At 33.3% G+C, this 21285-nt stretch overlaps 1 protein-coding gene across 1 annotated transcript in view; it reads left to right on the plus strand.

Annotated features, from left to right (window-relative positions):
* LOC123683786 (putative ferric-chelate reductase 1 homolog) overlaps positions 1 to 21285 on the plus strand; it is an 81761-nt gene that overhangs the window by 49306 nt on the left and 11170 nt on the right. The window contains exons 5-6 of the mRNA XM_045622680.1: positions 7536 to 7689; positions 19417 to 19643. Of these exons, the coding sequence (XP_045478636.1) occupies positions 7536 to 7689; positions 19417 to 19643 (381 nt within the window). The remainder of the gene's footprint in view (positions 1 to 7535; positions 7690 to 19416; positions 19644 to 21285) is intronic.

Consider the following 21285-nt stretch of genomic DNA (forward strand, 5'->3'; position numbering starts at 1 on the left):
GTCACTTTTGTGTAAGGCCAATCTGCTTTTTAGCCACTGGGACGTGTGACCAATATATGTGCACTCACATTCCGCACAATTCATCTTATAGACAACATTTGACCTAAGTAGTGTTGGTGTTTGATCTTTTATTCTGCTGTATAATCTTGAAATGCTTTTTGTATTATACGTTGCTATCTTTATATTTTCCTCCTTGAAACAATTTTTGATCTTACTAGTCAAATCTCTAATATTTGGCAGGGAACCATATTTTGTGTTTTCTGGCATTCTGTTATCATCTCCTTCTGCTGCTTCAGGTGGTTTTGGTTCAGGTTTAGGTTGTTCTGGATTATTATTTGACTCGTACAATAATTTGTTTAGTAATCCTCTCGGATAAGAGTTTTCTTGAAATATCCGGTATAATTTCTTCAGATTCGCATCCACCAAATCTGGGTGACAAATGTTCTTGATCCTGGCTTTCATTTCTTTAACACAATTTATTTTTACTTGTATTGGATGTTCTGACTGATAGTTGATGAACTTATTGGATGCTGAATTCTTTCTGTACCAGTCTAGTTTAATTGTGTTATTTATTCTACATACCTTCGTGTCTAAAAAGGGTACTGTTTTATTTTCATCTTCTCTCTCTATTGTAAATTGTATGTGTGGATCATAGCTGTTGAAAATTTGTTGTATTTCATCTATGCCTGTGTGAGGCAGTGCAAGGATTAGGTCGTCAACAAATTTCTTCAGGAAAATGAGATTGAATGACAGCAACGGTATACATACATCCAGTAGATGGTCCATTACATATTGTGACAAGATCGGGCTAAGCTTCGATCCCATGGCGCAGCCAAATGTTTGCACATAGAATTCATTCTGAAAGCAGAAGTAGTTGTTTTTTAGAATAAACTGTATTATCTCCATGAACAATGACTTAGGAATGTTGCAGTGTTCCTCAATTTTAGTCCACTTTATATCGATTACCTTCAATACCAATTCATTGTAAATATTGCCAAATAAATTTATCACATCGAGTGATGCTAGCTCATATCCTTCTGGAATGACTAGGTTGTTCATGCATTTGGAAAACTCAAAGGTGTCTTTTATGTAGTACTCATTATTTCTTTCATATGCATTCGATAGAATATTCGCCAGAAATTCCGCCAAATTTGATGTTGGGCTCTGTATGCTAGCAACTATTGGTCGAAGTGGGTGTCCTGATTTATGAACCTTTGGATTTCCATAAACTTTTGGACAAACTGAGTTGTAGCATTTCATGGCCTTTGCTTGTTCTTTACTGATAGAGTTAGATTTAAAAAGTCTACTTACATAGTCATTACATTTGTTTTGCAATGTGGTTGTAGGATCTCTCGGTATTTGTTTGAAACTTTCTGAATTTATTATTGTATACATTTTTTGAGTATAGTCTTCTCTGTCCATGGCCACAGTGACTGCTCCTTTGTCGCTATTAAGGATGATAAGATTTTCATTAGCTTTCAGAAATTCCCTTGCAATTCTATATGGTCTGTCTGTTTGGTACATTATGTCCCTATTTTTGTGAATATAACTGGCTATGATGCTGGATACTTTTGCTCGGTATAGGTCTTGATTCTTCTCAGTTGTCTTTTGAATAATATCTTCCACATCGGCAATGAGATTGTCCATCGATATCTCCCCTACAGGTACAGCCATGCTGAACTTCGATCCTAACGATAGAAAATTTTCTATTTCTTTAGGAATCTGTATTGACGACAGATTCCTAAACCATTTTTCTTGATTCTTCCAATTTGGCTTATTCATCTCTTCCAGTTTTCCAATCTTTTTGATGTTTGTCAGTTTTATTATATGGAATCGTTTGTTGTATAGAATTCTCTGTCTTTTCTTAAACTCTATTAACAATTCTCGTGACATGATGTCCTTTAACATCCTCATAATATCCTCATTAGCTGTTTCTAAATGACTGATTCTTAAGTTTACATGATTAACCTCCAAGCGTGAGATAGAACTAGTTAACTTGTTGTTGAAATTATCGATTTTCTTATTTAGTTTTTTCCCTCCTTCAATTTCAAAAAGCTTCTGAACACTTTTAATGCTGTGATTTATATGATTAGGTACCAGATTTCTTCTCTTACACTCCAACAGGAATATTCTCCTATTTCGGGCAGATGCCAGCTTGATATTATTTGAGCTCCACCTTTTAAGTCTTGTTGCCTCTTCTTGTCCATAAGTTGTGGCGATGTCATGATAAAATCCCATTTTGTGATATATTTGATTAGTTAACAGTCGTACTATAAATGTCTGCAATTTTAAGGGATATCGACTGAAGCGAGGTAGATTTAAATACTCTTTATTTCTTGCCTAGCTTTCGGAAAACTTTGTTTCCATCATCAGGGCCAAAAATGTTGAGGTTATTCCTCAGTAATTACAAATAAACTTGAAAACATTGAGACAACAGTTCACAAGACAAGTAGTCAATTTTTAAAACACAATAAATTATGCTTCGATAAATCTAACCTTAAAATAATTGATCACAGAGTATACAAATCAGTCCACAGATTATTCTGTCATAATGTTGTTCTTCTCTGACTTATTCATCCAACGGTCCATCATAAAAATTTTTTCGTTCTTTAATGTTAGGGTATGTGAGTAGATAGGTATATACATTACTTAGTTTCTGTACGTCGGTCTTTTTATTTATTGGGTCTTTCTGGTTCCTTATGTTTATCATCTCGAGTATGAGTCTTTTGTTATACTTTTTCTGAGTTGCCACTATCTCTGCACTGTCGAAGTCAATCCTATGTCCTTTCTCTACCGCATGTATGGTTAAAGCACATCGCTGGTTGTTTTTTGTGATGTCACTTTTGTGTAAGGCCAATCTGCTTTTTAGCCACTGGGACGTGTGACCAATATATGTGCACTCACATTCCGCACAATTCATCTTATAGACAACATTTGACCTAAGTAGTGTTGGTGTTTGATCTTTTATTCTGCTGTATAATCTTGAAATGCTTTTTGTATTATACGTTGCTATCTTTATATTTTCCTCCTTGAAACAATTTTTGATCTTACTAGTCAAATCTCTAATATTTGGCAGGGAACCATATTTTGTGTTTTCTGGCATTCTGTTATCATCTCCTTCTGCTGCTTCAGGTGGTTTTGGTTCAGGTTTAGGTTGTTCTGGATTATTATTTGACTCGTACAATAATTTGTTTAGTAATCCTCTCGGATAAGAGTTTTCTTGAAATATCCGGTATAATTTCTTCAGATTCGCATCCACCAAATCTGGGTGACAAATGTTCTTGATCCTGGCTTTCATTTCTTTAACACAATTTATTTTTACTTGTATTGGATGTTCTGACTGATAGTTGATGAACTTATTGGATGCTGAATTCTTTCTGTACCAGTCTAGTTTAATTGTGTTATTTATTCTACATACCTTCGTGTCTAAAAAGGGTACTGTTTTATTTTCATCTTCTCTCTCTATTGTAAATTGTATGTGTGGATCATAGCTGTTGAAAATTTGTTGTATTTCATCTATGCCTGTGTGAGGCAGTGCAAGGATTAGGTCGTCAACAAATTTCTTCAGGAAAATGAGATTGAATGACAGCAACGGTATACATACATCCAGTAGATGGTCCATTACATATTGTGACAAGATCGGGCTAAGCTTCGATCCCATGGCGCAGCCAAATGTTTGCACATAGAATTCATTCTGAAAGCAGAAGTAGTTGTTTTTTAGAATAAACTGTATTATCTCCATGAACAATGACTTAGGAATGTTGCAGTGTTCCTCAATTTTAGTCCACTTTATATCGATTACCTTCAATACCAATTCATTGTAAATATTGCCAAATAAATTTATCACATCGAGTGATGCTAGCTCATATCCTTCTGGAATGACTAGGTTGTTCATGCATTTGGAAAACTCAAAGGTGTCTTTTATGTAGTACTCATTATTTCTTTCATATGCATTCGATAGAATATTCGCCAGAAATTCCGCCAAATTTGATGTTGGGCTCTGTATGCTAGCAACTATTGGTCGAAGTGGGTGTCCTGATTTATGAACCTTTGGATTTCCATAAACTTTTGGACAAACTGAGTTGTAGCATTTCATGGCCTTTGCTTGTTCTTTACTGATAGAGTTAGATTTAAAAAGTCTACTTACATAGTCATTACATTTGTTTTGCAATGTGGTTGTAGGATCTCTCGGTATTTGTTTGAAACTTTCTGAATTTATTATTGTATACATTTTTTGAGTATAGTCTTCTCTGTCCATGGCCACAGTGACTGCTCCTTTGTCGCTATTAAGGATGATAAGATTTTCATTAGCTTTCAGAAATTCCCTTGCAACTAGTTCTATCTCACGCTTGGAGGTTAATCATGTAAACTTAAGAATCAGTCATTTAGAAACAGCTAATGAGGATATTATGAGGATGTTAAAGGACATCATGTCACGAGAATTGTTAATAGAGTTTAAGAAAAGACAGAGAATTCTATACAACAAACGATTCCATATAATAAAACTGACAAACATCAAAAAGATTGGAAAACTGGAAGAGATGAATAAGCCAAATTGGAAGAATCAAGAAAAATGGTTTAGGAATCTGTCGTCAATACAGATTCCTAAAGAAATAGAAAATTTTCTATCGTTAGGATCGAAGTTCAGCATGGCTGTACCTGTAGGGGAGATATCGATGGACAATCTCATTGCCGATGTGGAAGATATTATTCAAAAGACAACTGAGAAGAATCAAGACCTATACCGAGCAAAAGTATCCAGCATCATAGCCAGTTATATTCACAAAAATAGGGACATAATGTACCAAACAGACAGACCATATAGAATTGCAAGGGAATTTCTGAAAGCTAATGAAAATCTTATCATCCTTAATAGCGACAAAGGAGCAGTCACTGTGGCCATGGACAGAGAAGACTATACTCAAAAAATGTATACAATAATAAATTCAGAAAGTTTCAAACAAATACCGAGAGATCCTACAACCACATTGCAAAACAAATGTAATGACTATGTAAGTAGACTTTTTAAATCTAACTCTATCAGTAAAGAACAAGCAAAGGCCATGAAATGCTACAACTCAGTTTGTCCAAAAGTTTATGGAAATCCAAAGGTTCATAAATCAGGACACCCACTTCGACCAATAGTTGCTAGCATACAGAGCCCAACATCAAATTTGGCGGAATTTCTGGCGAATATTCTATCGAATGCATATGAAAGAAATAATGAGTACTACATAAAAGACACCTTTGAGTTTTCCAAATGCATGAACAACCTAGTCATTCCAGAAGGATATGAGCTAGCATCACTCGATGTGATAAATTTATTTGGCAATATTTACAATGAATTGGTATTGAAGGTAATCGATATAAAGTGGACTAAAATTGAGGAACACTGCAACATTCCTAAGTCATTGTTCATGGAGATAATACAGTTTATTCTAAAAAACAACTACTTCTGCTTTCAGAATGAATTCTATGTGCAAACATTTGGCTGCGCCATGGGATCGAAGCTTAGCCCGATCTTGTCACAATATGTAATGGACCATCTACTGGATGTATGTATACCGTTGCTGTCATTCAATCTCATTTTCCTGAAGAAATTTGTTGACGACCTAATCCTTGCACTGCCTCACACAGGCATAGATGAAATACAACAAATTTTCAACAGCTATGATCCACACATACAATTTACAATAGAGAGAGAAGATGAAAATAAAACAGTACCCTTTTTAGACACGAAGGTATGTAGAATAAATAACACAATTAAACTAGACTGGTACAGAAAGAATTCAGCATCCAATAAGTTCATCAACTATCAGTCAGAACATCCAATACAAGTAAAAATAAATTGTGTTAAAGAAATGAAAGCCAGGATCAAGAACATTTGTCACCCAGATTTGGTGGATGCGAATCTGAAGAAATTATACCGGATATTTCAAGAAAACTCTTATCCGAGAGGATTACTAAACAAATTATTGTACGAGTCAAATAATAATCCAGAACAACCTAAACCTGAACCAAAACCACCTGAAGCAGCAGAAGGAGATGATAACAGAATGCCAGAAAACACAAAATATGGTTCCCTGCCAAATATTAGAGATTTGACTAGTAAGATCAAAAATTGTTTCAAGGAGGAAAATATAAAGATAGCAACGTATAATACAAAAAGCATTTCAAGATTATACAGCAGAATAAAAGATCAAACACCAACACTACTTAGGTCAAATGTTGTCTATAAGATGAATTGTGCGGAATGTGAGTGCACATATATTGGTCACACGTCCCAGTGGCTAAAAAGCAGATTGGCCTTACACAAAAGTGACATCACAAAAAACAACCAGCGATGTGCTTTAACCATACATGCGGTAGAGAAAGGACATAGGATTGACTTCGACAGTGCAGAGATAGTGGCAACTCAGAAAAAGTATAACAAAAGACTCATACTCGAGATGATAAACATAAGGAACCAGAAAGACCCAATAAATAAAAAGACCGACGTACAGAAACTAAGTAATGTATATACCTATCTACTCACATACCCTAACATTAAAGAACGAAAAAATTTTTATGATGGACCGTTGGATGAATAAGTCAGAGAAGAACAACATTATGACAGAATAATCTGTGGACTGATTTGTATACTCTGTGATCAATTATTTTAAGGTTAGATTTATCGAAGCATAATTTATTGTGTTTTAAAAATTGACTACTTGTCTTGTGAACTGTTGTCTCAATGTTTTCAAGTTTATTTGTAATTACTGAGGAATAACCTCAACATTTTTGGCCCTGATGATTGAAACAAAGTTTTCCGAAAGCTAGGCAAGAAATAAAGAGTATTTAAATCTACCTCGCTTCAGTCGATATCCCTTAAAATTGCAGATATATATATATATATATATATATATATATATATATATATATATATATACTTCAACTTTGCAGGGTTTGGCTATAATGATGCCGGTCATTATTTAAGAAGTACTTATACTTATAAATGTCGTGAGACAGGTTAGTTTTACCCTACTGATGACTCGTCGTTGCGATAGTAATCCTGCTCAGTACATTTATAAGTATAAGTACTTCTTAAATAATGACCGGCATCATTATAGCCAAACCCTGCAAAGTTGAAGTATATATATATATATATATATATATATATATATATATATATATATATATATATATATATATATATATACATATATACATATATACAAAATATATTTGGTTGATAATTCAAAAATAGAAAATTTCTTCTTTCCACGACATAATATAGTCTCTCTTGTAAAATCAACTGCAACGAAGTCTAATTACTTTTTTGGAAAATGAAATAGAATTTTTTGAGCAATATTATGCCTTGTCATGTTTTCTTGAAATATACGTATAACCATATAGTTAGAACTGTGATCAGTTTTCCATTTTTTTTTTTGGCAATTAAGCTGTGAATTGCAATTTGTAGAGGAGAAATACACATTCCTATTCTCATTGTACTTGTTGTTGAATGAAGAAATAATCAAGTTTTGTTTCATTTTCAGCAATTAGGGATCCGCTTATTGAATCATAGCTTCATCAATGATGTCATATACTGCAAAGTTAGAAGAGATGCAAAAACTCTGGTAAATGGTTTAGAATTCGACTTGTCGAACAAAAAGTATTATTTACTGGTTGCAGCTGGTTATAGTGCTACAGGTAATAATTATTTTTATGACTAATGACTCATAGTAAAAGCTTTCCTCCGAGCCCTGATCGACCTCTCTATTACATTTTAATAACCCCGAAATAATTCCCAAAAAAACTACGCATTTTGTGTTCATGTATGGGCTCTTGTCCAATATTCTAGATATATCAAACACATATACAAAGGCGAATAATAATTTAGGGATAGACAGGTTCTTGATTTTCTTTGTGAAAAGAATGCCTGAAAATGTTTCAAACGATACGAGCCAATCAACAAGACAAGAAAAAAGCTCTGAAAGCTGATGCGATGCGATATGCAGTATATTATTCACAGGTTGGCAGACTTGAACAGAAAAGCCTTCAAAACCTACAAGATTACGAGGTAGATGTAGCACGTTTGCTAAATTTGGCTTAACCTTCGGTATCGGACAGAACACCAAAGCTCGTTGCATGTCAAAGGAGACGTATTTCAAAAGGTTGGTACGTCGGATTCTACAAGAGCGACGCTTTAAAGCACTGAAAGATTCAAATTGAGGAGAGGTGGTTCATATGTAGCATATATATATACCGCTTCTCCGATGTATAAAGATTCCCTATCTAAAACTCTCCAGGGCGGTGTCGAGTTGTAGATTTTACAATGGTATTTCGAAATAATTGATTGAATTTCCCTTCAGGATGGCGTTGAAAACTTGCCGTCAACTTAAATCTGCTCTTTGGCCCTTTTTTCTGTAACATCCTGTAATAAAACAAATATTATTCTTCATTAAGAAATTCAATAATTTTCACCTGACATCATACTGGGGTATCCGTTCTGAATGTTTCAAGGTCAATATGCAGCGTTAATTACATCTGATATTAAAAACTTGAATATGAAACATTATATTAAGTAAGAATGGTAAGGCCATTTTACCGATCGAAGACAATAGTTTGGAGCAGGATCGCAGCTACGACTGCAAAGAGCCAATGTTTTTTTTTTGCAATAACCATAATTGCATATGACATTTAAATATTTTTCCGTGCTGTAAGCGTATAGTATATCCAAAGTCACTAGTCTATAGAAACGCTTGGCCAGAGATAATGGCAAAACAGTCATAAACCAAAGGCGCACACTTTCCAAACCCTTGAGTTGCAAATAATATTTTGGCGTATGTATGGGACTCAGATGTCGACTCTTTCAGAAAATTTGTGACGTGAGTAGCTTTTGCTGTCACATCAAAAATTATACTGTCATTCTACGGTGTTATAATGTGATTAATATATATTTTATCAAGGAACATTATTAACGATGATGAACTGATCGTTGCATAAAATTATAAGAGCACGAAAATGTTTGAGATGAATTCGGAAATGTTCTGTCTGAAGATAAGACAAACTAGGGTAAAATAGGTGCAAGACATTGAGATCCTTGAATGACATTCAATTTTCTACGTCAAATTAGCAGCTACGGTGCCGAATTGAATTTTATATCTTCGTTATTGTGAGCCGAAATTTATGTCCCGCATTGGAAGCAGAATAAATGATAATGATGTACAGGGTGATTCACCGCGATGGCCTATTAGACGTTAATTGTAAAATAATAATTCATCACTGGTATTCGTGCCCTGACTTTTTTTTTATTTCCCCTGTCCTCTTTGCCACTACATAGTTGAATATGTAAACTAATAATAATAATTTTGTGCTGAAAATTTATACAATTTCCTTTTATACCAGGAACCGAGTACTATTTTCTTATTTCAAATGGCATATCCAGTATATTATTGCATTATCAGATAGCTTAGTTGATGATAATTCCAGCAATATGGCAATACTTGAGTATAAGCTCAACGGTTCATGAGTTAATGAGATTCTTATGGATATCTTATGAAAAAGTTTTTTGGAAGAAAACCTATATTTCTTATTCATTCAGTCAATCCTACATAAGTATAAAAAGAGAGGGGTTTCAAGCAAATCCTATACTTAAAGAGTTATCGAGGAAAAACTTGAACTAGGGAAAACTGCAATTTCTCATTGAATTGAGTAGTCTATGACTTCCAGAAAACATAGAAAGAAACTAAAAAGTCGAAATTTTATTAATTGTAATGAATTATTCGTTAAGATGGTCGAGAATCCATAAACCAATAAAAGTTTCAATTATGAATAATTAATGACATTTCATGAAATGTCAAATTTAGTTATCCAAATTTCGATTTTTGTTCATATGTTTTCCGGAAGTCATAGACTATTCCACTTAGAAATTGTAGTATTTCCTTAGTTCTAGTATTTCCTCGATAACTCTTAGATTTTTCGTATTCAGAATCAGATTAAATATTCAAAGATATAGTTAACCTATTACTAAAACTGTCCCGACTGATGTCAGGAAATGGTGAAATGTTTCTACTTTCTATAAAACACTTGATTGATTTTTCGATCTGGCTACGTACCTGCTAATTTGACTAAATAAGAGATCCTCAAGATCATATGCCGATTCTACATGATTTCTCAAACCAGTAATAAAATTGCTAAAATCAGAAAATATAATGAAAAATGTTGGTTCTCATTTTAATAATTTTTTTCTTCAGTGGAATGAAGATATTTAGGATGCGAAATCGTTTTCTTCAGAACCCGTCATATCAATTCTGACTCTAAAAGTAAATGGAGGAATAGATTTGATTGCGAAATATTCATATTTTTTTACACAAGCCCAGGGCCCCCGCAACCACGCGTGCAACGCGTGCACCGCACGCGGGCGCCACTCTGAAAGGGCGCCAACACCTCTTATAGACCGCATGAAGAACCGATGGATCAAAGGTTTTCGAAAAAGATTCTTTCAAATTTTAACAATTTTTTTTCCAAACTTCTTTCTTGCAAGAATGACCCATTATTTAGACTATCAGATACAAAATGAAATGAAATTTAGATATTAACATCATGAGAGGTCAAGGGTCTGATAATAGGGCAAATATGCGCGGAAAATATATTGGTTTACAAAAACGCATACTCGATGCTAATCGTTGGGCAATGTTGGCGCCATGTTCTGCACACAGCTTAAATTTAACTCAAAATGATACTGCTAAGGTTGGAAATGAAACACTGGACTCTTTTGATATTGTACAAGAACTTTAGATATATTTCTCTTCATCCACAAAAAGATTGGAATGTTATAAAAAAGCATGATCCTCAGTTACTTCTAAAACCCCTAAGTGATACTAGATGGTCAGGTAGAATTGATGCTATAGTGTTTCATTTTATTCAAATATGTGATAGCCCTTTAAACAGCAGAAAATGATACTTTCAACATAGAAACTAGACATAAAGCAAGCTCTCTTTTATTAAATATTTCTATTTTCTATTCTTTCGAAGTATAATAATTTGGTTTGATGTTTCATTCCAGATTAATATTGTAAGCAAAATGATGCAAAGTTTAGCGATTGACATTGAAGTGTGCCAAAACTATTTGAAGGATTTTGTTGATCATTTCAAAAATCATGGAGATGATTATGTTTTCGAGGAAAACTGCTGCTCTTGAGATAGATCAAGGCTTTTTGCCATTATATACTGTAAGACCAAAGTATAAACCAAAATTGTTCGAATATGAACACACGGATGAGGCACCTCAAGATCCAAAAATTGCTATTAAAATAAATTTCTTTTTGAAAATTGATCAAACACTAAGTTCCTTAAATAACGTTTTTTGTTTTATTTGTGATATTATTCTTAAATTAAATGACGAATATCTATTAATATTCTGTCATGCTCTTCAAAAACATGATCAGGAAAAAAAGAGGCTGGCGTGGAAGAAAATGATTTGTTCAACGAGATAAAAGCCCTAAGATTGTTTTCATTATCTGGAGCGTCAAATTCTCTTGAAATTCTACAATATATTTTTGAAAATAATCTAACTTCTTCTCTACCGAATCTTAGTAATGCCTTAAGAATCCTTCTCACTTTACCTGTGTATGTTGCTTCTGGTGAGAGATCATTCACTAAATTAAAAATAATTAAAAACTATTTGAAGTCTACCATGTCATAAGAAAGATTTTCTGGTTTGGCAATCTTAGATATAGAGCAAGAGATACTCGATAAAATTGATTGAATGAATTATCATTCAATCAATTTTATCGAGTATCTAGATTTGGCTTCTGCAAATTCTTTTATATTAATAAAAGAATCTGCAGAAGCCAAATCTAGAAAAACATCCATTCAATTTCTGGATTGATCCTAATTAAATGTTTATGCTTTCATGAATAATTTAGAGAAGAATACAGCTTAAGTTTTGAATACATTTGGAATGTATTATGTAACAACTGGCACCATGAACAATATGGTTTCCGGAAAGGACTCTCGACCGAAGACGCAATAAAAGCCCTAACAACAAAGCTTCATGAAAATATAGATAAAAATATACCAACTTTAGCAATATTCATCGACCTAGCAAAAGCATTCGATCAGAAAAAATTTATAACTATGGATTCCGTGGACCAATGTACGATTTGATCAAAAGCTACCCTAATAACAGAAAGCAAATTGTGGTAATAAATGATGAGCAAAGTGAAAAAAAGTTATAACTTACGGAATTCCACAGGGTACAGTCTTAGGACCGCTTCTCTTCCTAGTCTATATAAACAGCCTGCTAGAGATGAGAACTGAATGCGAATGTATAAGTTTTGCAGACGATGCCGTTGTTTTGTACGAGGAGTCATCATGGGCAGGTCTGGAAAATACTGCAAAGAGGGATTTTGAGAAAATAAATAAATGGTTTCAACTGAGTAAACTTACATTAAACCCAAGTAAAACAAAATACTTACTGTTCACATCAAGCAAAGCTAAAACAGAAGACTTTGGAGATTAACACATAAATACAGATTTAAGTATCCCAAAAGCAGCCTCAGTGAAGTACCTAGGCATAGTAATCGACCAACAATTAAAATGGGACCAGCACATGATTTATCTAACTAAGAAACTGCGCGGAATCTAATATAAGTTCAAATACCTAAGGAAAAACATAAATAGTTTGAAACATCTGAACATATTATATAATGCGCTCGTGCAGTCCCAGCTATCCTATGGTGTAATTTGGGGTGGAGTACTGGACTGTCACAAAATAAGATTGGATGTACTACAGAAGTATTTCCTCAAGATAATACACTGGAAAAAAATGACGTTCCCCAGTAAAGAACTTTATGAACTGGCCTAAGTACCAGATATAAGACAGGTTTATGCACTGAAAATCGTTCTGAACATCTACGAACGAAAAATTGATGTCAAAGCGAAAGACCATCAATATCGTACAAGAACTGCCGAAAAAAACTTTGAACGCCCAAGATCAGTAAAGAGGATAGGCTAAAGATGTTGCACCTACATAGCCCCGAGACTTTTCCCCCTAGTACCACAAGAAATAAAAAATGTGAAGCACAAAATATCATTCAAAAGAAAATTGAAAAAATGGATAATAGACTTTGATAAGACAAAATTACATAAAATGATGAATCAGAACTATTAATGTACACACGAATATGACAAAGAGAAATACAGAATATGACACACTAAAATCACGATTTCAACAGATTTACTACAGGATTTTGACAAATATTATACAGGATTTCGACCATTATCTGTGATGAAGCACACGTTTGTGCCACTTAATAAGAAGCTAATATATTTTGCGATGTATAAAGAGTAAATTTTATGTTCATTACTGTGCACAGTTTATATTTTTATATAACTCTACAGTAGTATGTTCATTACTGTGCAGTTTATATTTTTATATAACTCTACAGTAGTATAGAGTTTATTGAATGTATTTTCATTTTTTTCATTATTTTTATGAAGTTCTTAAGGCAAAGACGGTTGCTGATTGATTTTCCCATTCTACACTTAATTCTCAAAAAAACTTAAAAATTTTTTTCCGATTATCCAGCAGTGTTTTTCTCCACCTCCCCCCTTTAAGGGGCCCCAAAATATGTTCCGCACGCGGGCGTTGATGTCCTTGCGGGGGCCCTACCCAAGCCATAGAATTTTGTCAAACATCATAGTCGAAATCATAAAAAGCATCATTCACACAACGAACTAAAACTACAGTCAATTTAGGAATTATTGACATCGAAGTAGGCCATGAACGTCTAGTCGCGGCTTTATTTCTGGTTACAAAAATATCACTAAAAATTGCTATGGTTCATCATAGAAATAACCAGTTCAAATTATTTTCATCATTTTTGTATCCGAAAGATCCTGACATTTCGAAATTACGATTATTACGAAGGGACGCATACAGTCATGATTTCATAAATTGAAATTCAGATTATATAACGTAAAAATATAGTGAAATGCTATCTCATTTCAAGGAAATCCAATGAAGAGATATCTATTCATTTAAGAGCCGCCCATGAAAGATCCCATTGAAGATCATTAAGATGTGCATATTCCTTTTCACCAAAGGCTCTTCAAAAATTGTTGCATTATTGATGGACACTACTAGATACCAACCTGCTTGCAAAATTCTTATCAAATAACTCTTAGGCCCAGTTTCACCAAACAGCACTTGATCCCAGATTGATTAAACTCCGCTTGTTACTAAAGCAGGCTTAACAATGTTTTCTGTTTCACCATGCATCAACCCGTCCGAAGATGATAGCGATTAACCAAATCGCGATTAAATAGTCAAACCATTTGGCAACGTTGTGAACAAAAAGTTATATAGTGTTCTGTATCGTATTAGCAGTGATGACCACCATTGGCGCTAGGTGTCAGGTGTCATTCATTCATAACTCATAACATTTCAAATCATTTGTCATCTTGTAAACAAAAAACAAAGTTAATCTTTGCCGAAAATGTCGAGTGATGTGCTTCGAAATGTCGGAAACTTGCAGAAGTTAAAAAGAAATTATCCCATTTCACAGAACCACACATTCTGGAAAAAAAACTATATAAGTAATTTTATTAACTTATTTATTTTTATTAACAAGTTTAACTGCTTCTTAAATAATATCTCAATCAAACATATCAATAAATTATTCTTTGCAATAAATTCCATAAAACACAAAAACAAAGTTTACGTGTATTTTAAATGGGAAATATTGATCCTATACATATAGTCATATTTTGATAAAATTGACCCAAAAATTAGAAATTTTCGGAAAAATAATTACATAGATAAGAGTTCCATACTGATAAATAATTATTAATCTCAACTTGAAAGATTATAATCCTCCAAAAATGGCCGATTAGTGCTAAATCGCGATTGGTCGATTAAATGGCGCTTTGGAGTGTGGTGAAACGATGCATTACATTAATCGTGATCTAAGGCCTCACTTAAGAGCCAAGTCGAGATTAAAGCATTTGGTGCAACTGGGCCTTATGGATCATTTTAACTGTGGTGTCTAAACTGGTGAAGAAAACAGAAAAAACTGGTTGATAAATTTAAATAGTGTAGCTTAGTGAATGGAAGAGCCATATCATAATAAGACAGAAATAATATTCAAAGAATCCATTTAGTATATGAAAAATTTTGACATCACAGTTGTACTGTAACTTTCAAAATTGGAACCAATTTATCAGCCGATGTGTAAATTACTTTCTAAAGTCATTATTTATTGAAACTGTTCATGACATGAATGATTGATTTAACTTGTATGAAAAATATAGGTACTATTTGTACTCGAGTTTTATGTTTTTTATTGAAATGCTTTTATACTAGTTACTATTAAATTACATAAATTATTTTGCCCATAACAGCTTTAACTCACTCACTAAAAGCATTTTTGCATGAAATTATTTTTAATTTGTGAATTTTAAAATTTTATTGCATTCTATTATTATCTTCAAGTGGGTAAGAGGTGAAGAAATTCTTGAAGTTACTCTTCTGAATATATTTTTCGATTAAATACTCAGTAAAAATTCCATAAAGCAATTGGAATTTATTAGATTTTTGGATTACTCATTGAAGAACAAAAAACAGATATAACAATACTTAATTTTTATATAGAATATAAATAAACTATAGATGCAATGCCAAGACTTTGTTTAGCAATCCAATTATAAAATAATTCTCTCTTCATAGATCATAGATGATCACCACTGTCAAAACAAAACATCCAAATATCCAGCATTCAAAATAGTGCTCCTTCTACTTTTACCCTTGAATATACTTGAAAAACATTTTGTTTTCTTTCTAGAGTCCACTGTTGAATAATGCTGGCATTTTCAAATAACCAAGTTTCCTCCAGATAAATGAATTTCACATTTTGTTGCAAATATTCTCTGTATTCACCATAAAATCGTACTCAACTTATTATATTTTTCTGTTTATCGATAAGAATTTTCCTTTTATTAACTGTTTTGAACTTGTAACCAATTGAGTTTATGTATTGTTGTCTTTGATTGATTAAAATCCAGATGCTTTTTGGTCAAATTTCATCTAGGCTTATATAATGGTTGCTTTTACCTCGACTTCTGGTAACAATCAAATCATTCAATGATTCTTTGAAGGTGAAATCGTATTGCACAGGTTTTCTTCCACTAATAATCCAGGTTGTAATGACTTGCCTTCTTCTTTTTTCAAACAGTACTTTGAGAAATACTCAAATAAACTAATCAGTGTGTGTTTGAAATTGATACAACTTTTAAGTTTCAAAATTTCTTCGATCAAAACCAATAACACAAACAAACTGAACAATCTAACCTCCTGTCAATGACATTTCCAATGCCAACCCGAAAATTGCAATTCAAAATGTTACTGAATGAGCCAGTACCAACTTAATTCCGATTTTCCAAAGCCACCCGGGATGTCAATAATTCCTGAATGGACTGTACGTAAAATTGCATTTCAATAATACCCCTATGGACCACACTGGTCTATGCGAATTATAAGAAAGTAATTTAGAAGTGATCGATGCAGCCAATGAGTGTAACCAAAAACGCCTTCTAAGTGGAAAGGGGGATACGAGGGGGAATATTCAGCCAATAAGATCAATCAAATCGGGATATTCTTGTTTCCAAGACGATTTACTAAATACCGGGGTTTATTTGAGAGTATTGTTAGCAATATTTTCAAAAATTCCTAAGGAATTTCTAAAAACTTGGAAAACCCTTGTATAATTGAAATATTCTGGCTTCCCCCAAATGACTTTGGATATACTATACAAGTCTCAACTTTCTGCTACATATTCATAAGTAATTGCACAAGTGCATCAAAATTACCGATAATTTTGCATGACAGCGTGTTGTCATAAAAACTGAATAAGTTCATTTTCATTTTTGGAGAAAAAGCCCGACACCGAAGGTGGAGGGCTCTTTCTCCAAAAATGAAAATGACCGAATGCAGTTTTTCAAAGAAAACACGCTGGAATGCGAAATTATCCGATCATTTTGATGCACGAGTGTAATTCGGGGGAATATTTCCCGAATAAACTGCTTGTCAAACTGATTTAGAATGGAATTGCCATAGATTCGAACTGTGTAAGATGCATAGAAGCTATGCATCTATGAACAGAACAATTATCGCAGTGCTGTTTCGCTTTCTACAGTGCAATCATCGCTGTAATTTTCGATAATTTTTCTCCATATACATAGAATTTTTGACAGGAGGGAAATATTCAGTGTAACAGAACACGACAGTAGGAATACCTAATGATAGTGAACCTCGTAATGAACTGACAAGCGTATTTACGCTTGTTTTGAGCTGCTTTTTTGTTTTTGATAAGACATATCAATAGACATGAATTGCAGGAGAGGGTGGGTCACGGTCGACGGTACTCTGGGCTTTTACGGAAGAAGAAAAATACGATTTTATTGAAAAATAGCGGCTAGCCCTGGCTTCGTACTTGTGATTTATTTATATAATTTGAGACTGACGTAGGATGTATTTTGGGTTGCCTGACAGAAAGTAGATGATTGAATTGAAACGAAAATGATTCTTTCTCATTTTATTATGAGGATTATGGATATAATACAAAAGCATTTAGGAACACGTAGGTTTATTTATTGCAAGAATAAATTATCGAACAGATAACATATGTTCAGGTTTCCCGAAATCGAATCATTCATAGAAGAATACAAAATTAAATTGTGTTGCCAATGTATCGTGGGGAGAATAGTTATTTATAATACAAGTGCAGAAGGCATTGATATTCTTCCACGAGTTCAAAATTCAAAAACGAGCCACGAAGTGGCGAGTTTTGGAATGAACGAGTGGTAGAATGAGCCTTCTGTACGAGTATTATACATTATTTTCTCTAATTCATTGCATTTTTATTGAAATTAATGAAATATTTCCATAAATATCATTTAGTGATTTTTGCATTGAAAAATGTTGGTTGGCAGAACTGATTTCTTCAAGGCAAATTGATGAATTGACAGATAAAGCCGTGGCGGAAAGTTCGGAGTACCAACATATAATAATGAAATATAACCATGAAAACACGATTTTGTTCTACAAGATGTGGAAGAATGAACGGAATAATCACAGAATTAGAGAAAATGCAGTACACATTGTAAAGGCCATCACGTTGTTGCATAATATTATTATAGACTATGAAGGAATATCACAATATGAAATCTAACAATTTAGAGATGCTAGGATTGATCCACGGGTACATATGAAAGCTTCAAAAAAGAGTTTCAAATATACACTGAGAGAAATCCATATTTCTTTATTAATTCACAATTCACAATAATTACAGCAGATTTATATTTAATATATAACAGATGCGAATCAAGATGACTAGTTTCAAACCCGGATACCCTCAATATGAACTCTAAAAAATTACTCAGACCCTAACAATCGGATAATAGAAACAACCAAAATAATTATCCATTACTGAATTGAAATTTTTTTTTTTATTCAGCATGGATACATGTTACATATAAATAAGGTTTATTAATTATTACTCAATGATATATTAACCTCAACTATATTTATTTCCTTCAAATGGATATTTCTTCAGCATTATTAATATAAGTTATCCGTAAATAAATGGAGTGTAATAATAAATGATGATTATTGGTGGGATTTCAAATAAATTATTTATTTCCATGAAACTAATATTTGTTTGTCCATATATCCAATAAATGATTTATTAATTATAATGCATTTTCGATAATATCAAATGAACACATCTCTCAGTGTATATAATACTATAGTTAACTTGTCAATATTTCTTGTTTCCCCCAGTTCATCGGCAATTCTACTCCATTCTCTATCCACCAACAGTCGATTATGATATCTTTTATCAGTCTTGTCCCAGAGTATACTGGAATTTCTAAGAACCAGTATTAAAACTTCGTTTAAATAATTCATTGTAGAGCGATCGAAGTAAACGTGCCTGCATCAACAAGAACTACTGAAGTTCGCGCGAATTCCGCCCGGAGATATCAAATAATTTGATCGCCGACAGAGCGCGAAATTCGCCTGAAACAGTTTTACGACCGATACGACTGCACGTAGGACAGCGCCATTATATTCCAAGGTTTGATAAATCGTGTTTGGTCGCGTCGCTCGCATCGCTCGCAATAATTCGCTCACGCAGGACACAGCGTAATGGATTAGAGCAACTGGTTGCGCCACATAGGAAACGGAAAAATGCAGCCGGGGCGAGCAGCTAGTTTTCAATAAAATTGTACTTTTCTTTCTCCGCAAAAGTCCAGAATACCCTCGACAGTGGCTTGTCCTGTATACACAAAAGAATTCTATTAATTCCAAGAAAGTAATCAAGATTCATTAATAATACTGACATTTAGAAAGCCTATTCTACATTATTATTTCAGGACAAGGGGTCGGTTACCATGATGTAACCTATCTGCCATCAGGAAGTCTACTGTCTTTAGCTGATGTATCAGAAGTAGAAGGAGCTTCCAGAATTTTGATTCGCATACATGGAGCGTTTATGTTAGCAGCTTGGATCGGAGCTGTATCAATAGGTACCTTATTAGCCAGATACTATCGTAAGACTTGGACGGATAGCTCTATGTGTGGTAAAGATGTGTGGTTTGGTGTAAGTATATAACGTTTCTTTTTTGTTCTTTACTAAGCATTTTCAGTTGTTTTCGTTTTATCGAGTTATTTATTCCAGAAATGCATAACTGATGAAAATCCAAATTCTTACCTTGATGGTTTTTCTTATATCAATATTGAATAACTGAAATAAGTAATACCTTCAGTTTTCATATATAGGGGAGTCTTTGACTTGTACAAACGAAGATTCCTGAGGTCAAAAAGAAAAAAGAAACACTTTTTTCCCTTACCATTTTTTCCGATTCGATTTCTTTTCTCACTTAGTATAGCGGGCATTCTGGATTTGACCGGACTTTGATAGAATTTTATTTTCGGAAAATATTAATCACATCAATAAGAAACTATATTCCGAAAATCATTCCCATCGATACCATTCCATTTGCGAGATAATAATAATAACATAATTTTTTTAATGTTTTCCAACAACTTGTATATTTTCAACCAAGCCGAAACGGAAAGAATGGTAAAGGAAAAAAGCGTTGTCTTTGACCTCAGAAATCTTCGGGTGAAATATATGTACAAGTCAATGATAAAAAAATACAATTATCCAAATCCATAAATTCGAGAAAGCAGATTGAAAATCGGATAATTCAACTAACATAAGAATTTACTGAATTTTTATATATTCAGACAATTCTTCCTCATCAGACTCTTATTGTTCGAAATATTTTCAAATTCACAGACTCAAAAACCACCTATCTACTACATTTACTTGAGTTTGATATCGCCATAACATAAAAACAAAGAAAAAGAAATGAAATCATATCAAATTCAACAAAATCAATTCATGAATTTTAACACTTTTATTTTAGAGCGCTTGCTCTTTGAATAGATCGCGCTATCATTTCCTCTAAGACAAAAAAAATCATTATAATGTCTCCAATTTCCGAATTTTTGGCCGGGAATGGTTCTATTCACTGATGACGAATATGGCCTCAAATTTTATTCTGTCTGCAAACACGATAACTCTCGAATGGAAACCCATGAAATTTTCAGGGAAGGTTGGGGAAAAATATAGGGAACGAATAAGAAACTCAATGTAGACGTGCAGACAGATCCTGTTGAGATAAGAGTTCATTAAGAAGAATAGTTTCGAGTTCAATGCAAAATTTCGTGTTTATAGCATCTTTGAAAATTCACGCACAATATTGTAAAAGCAGTATATTATTTTATATTTGAGAGACTTTGGGTAGATGGATGGGTCGAAGAAGACAGAAGGAAGGTGTAGTCGAATTATTGATTTTTACATGAGGGCTTCAATTTTTTTATTCAATCGAATATTTTTGCATGAAAAAGGGAAATAAGATTCTTAATGCTGCCAAACCGCAGCCGCAATTAACTCTATTATCTAGTTCTACATCTGATTTTTCTTCGTAAAAATGCGAACCATACCTTCAACCCCCTTCGAAAGACAGGTAGAACCCGCTATTTTTCAAATGAGAAGTATGGGCTTGTGAAACATCATGTGGAAGATTACTCTATTCTCTATTTAGAAATGTTATCGCTTTCAAGATCATTGCAAAAATTAAACTCGAAAAAAGTAGAATCATGCGATTACCGAAATTAGTTATAATATTACATTGAATATTCCCAAATCTTATTACTGTAATACTAAACCTATT

This window comes from Harmonia axyridis, chromosome 1 (genome assembly GCF_914767665.1).
Source record: "Harmonia axyridis chromosome 1, icHarAxyr1.1, whole genome shotgun sequence".
In the NCBI taxonomy this organism is placed as follows: Eukaryota; Metazoa; Arthropoda; class Insecta; order Coleoptera; family Coccinellidae; genus Harmonia; species Harmonia axyridis.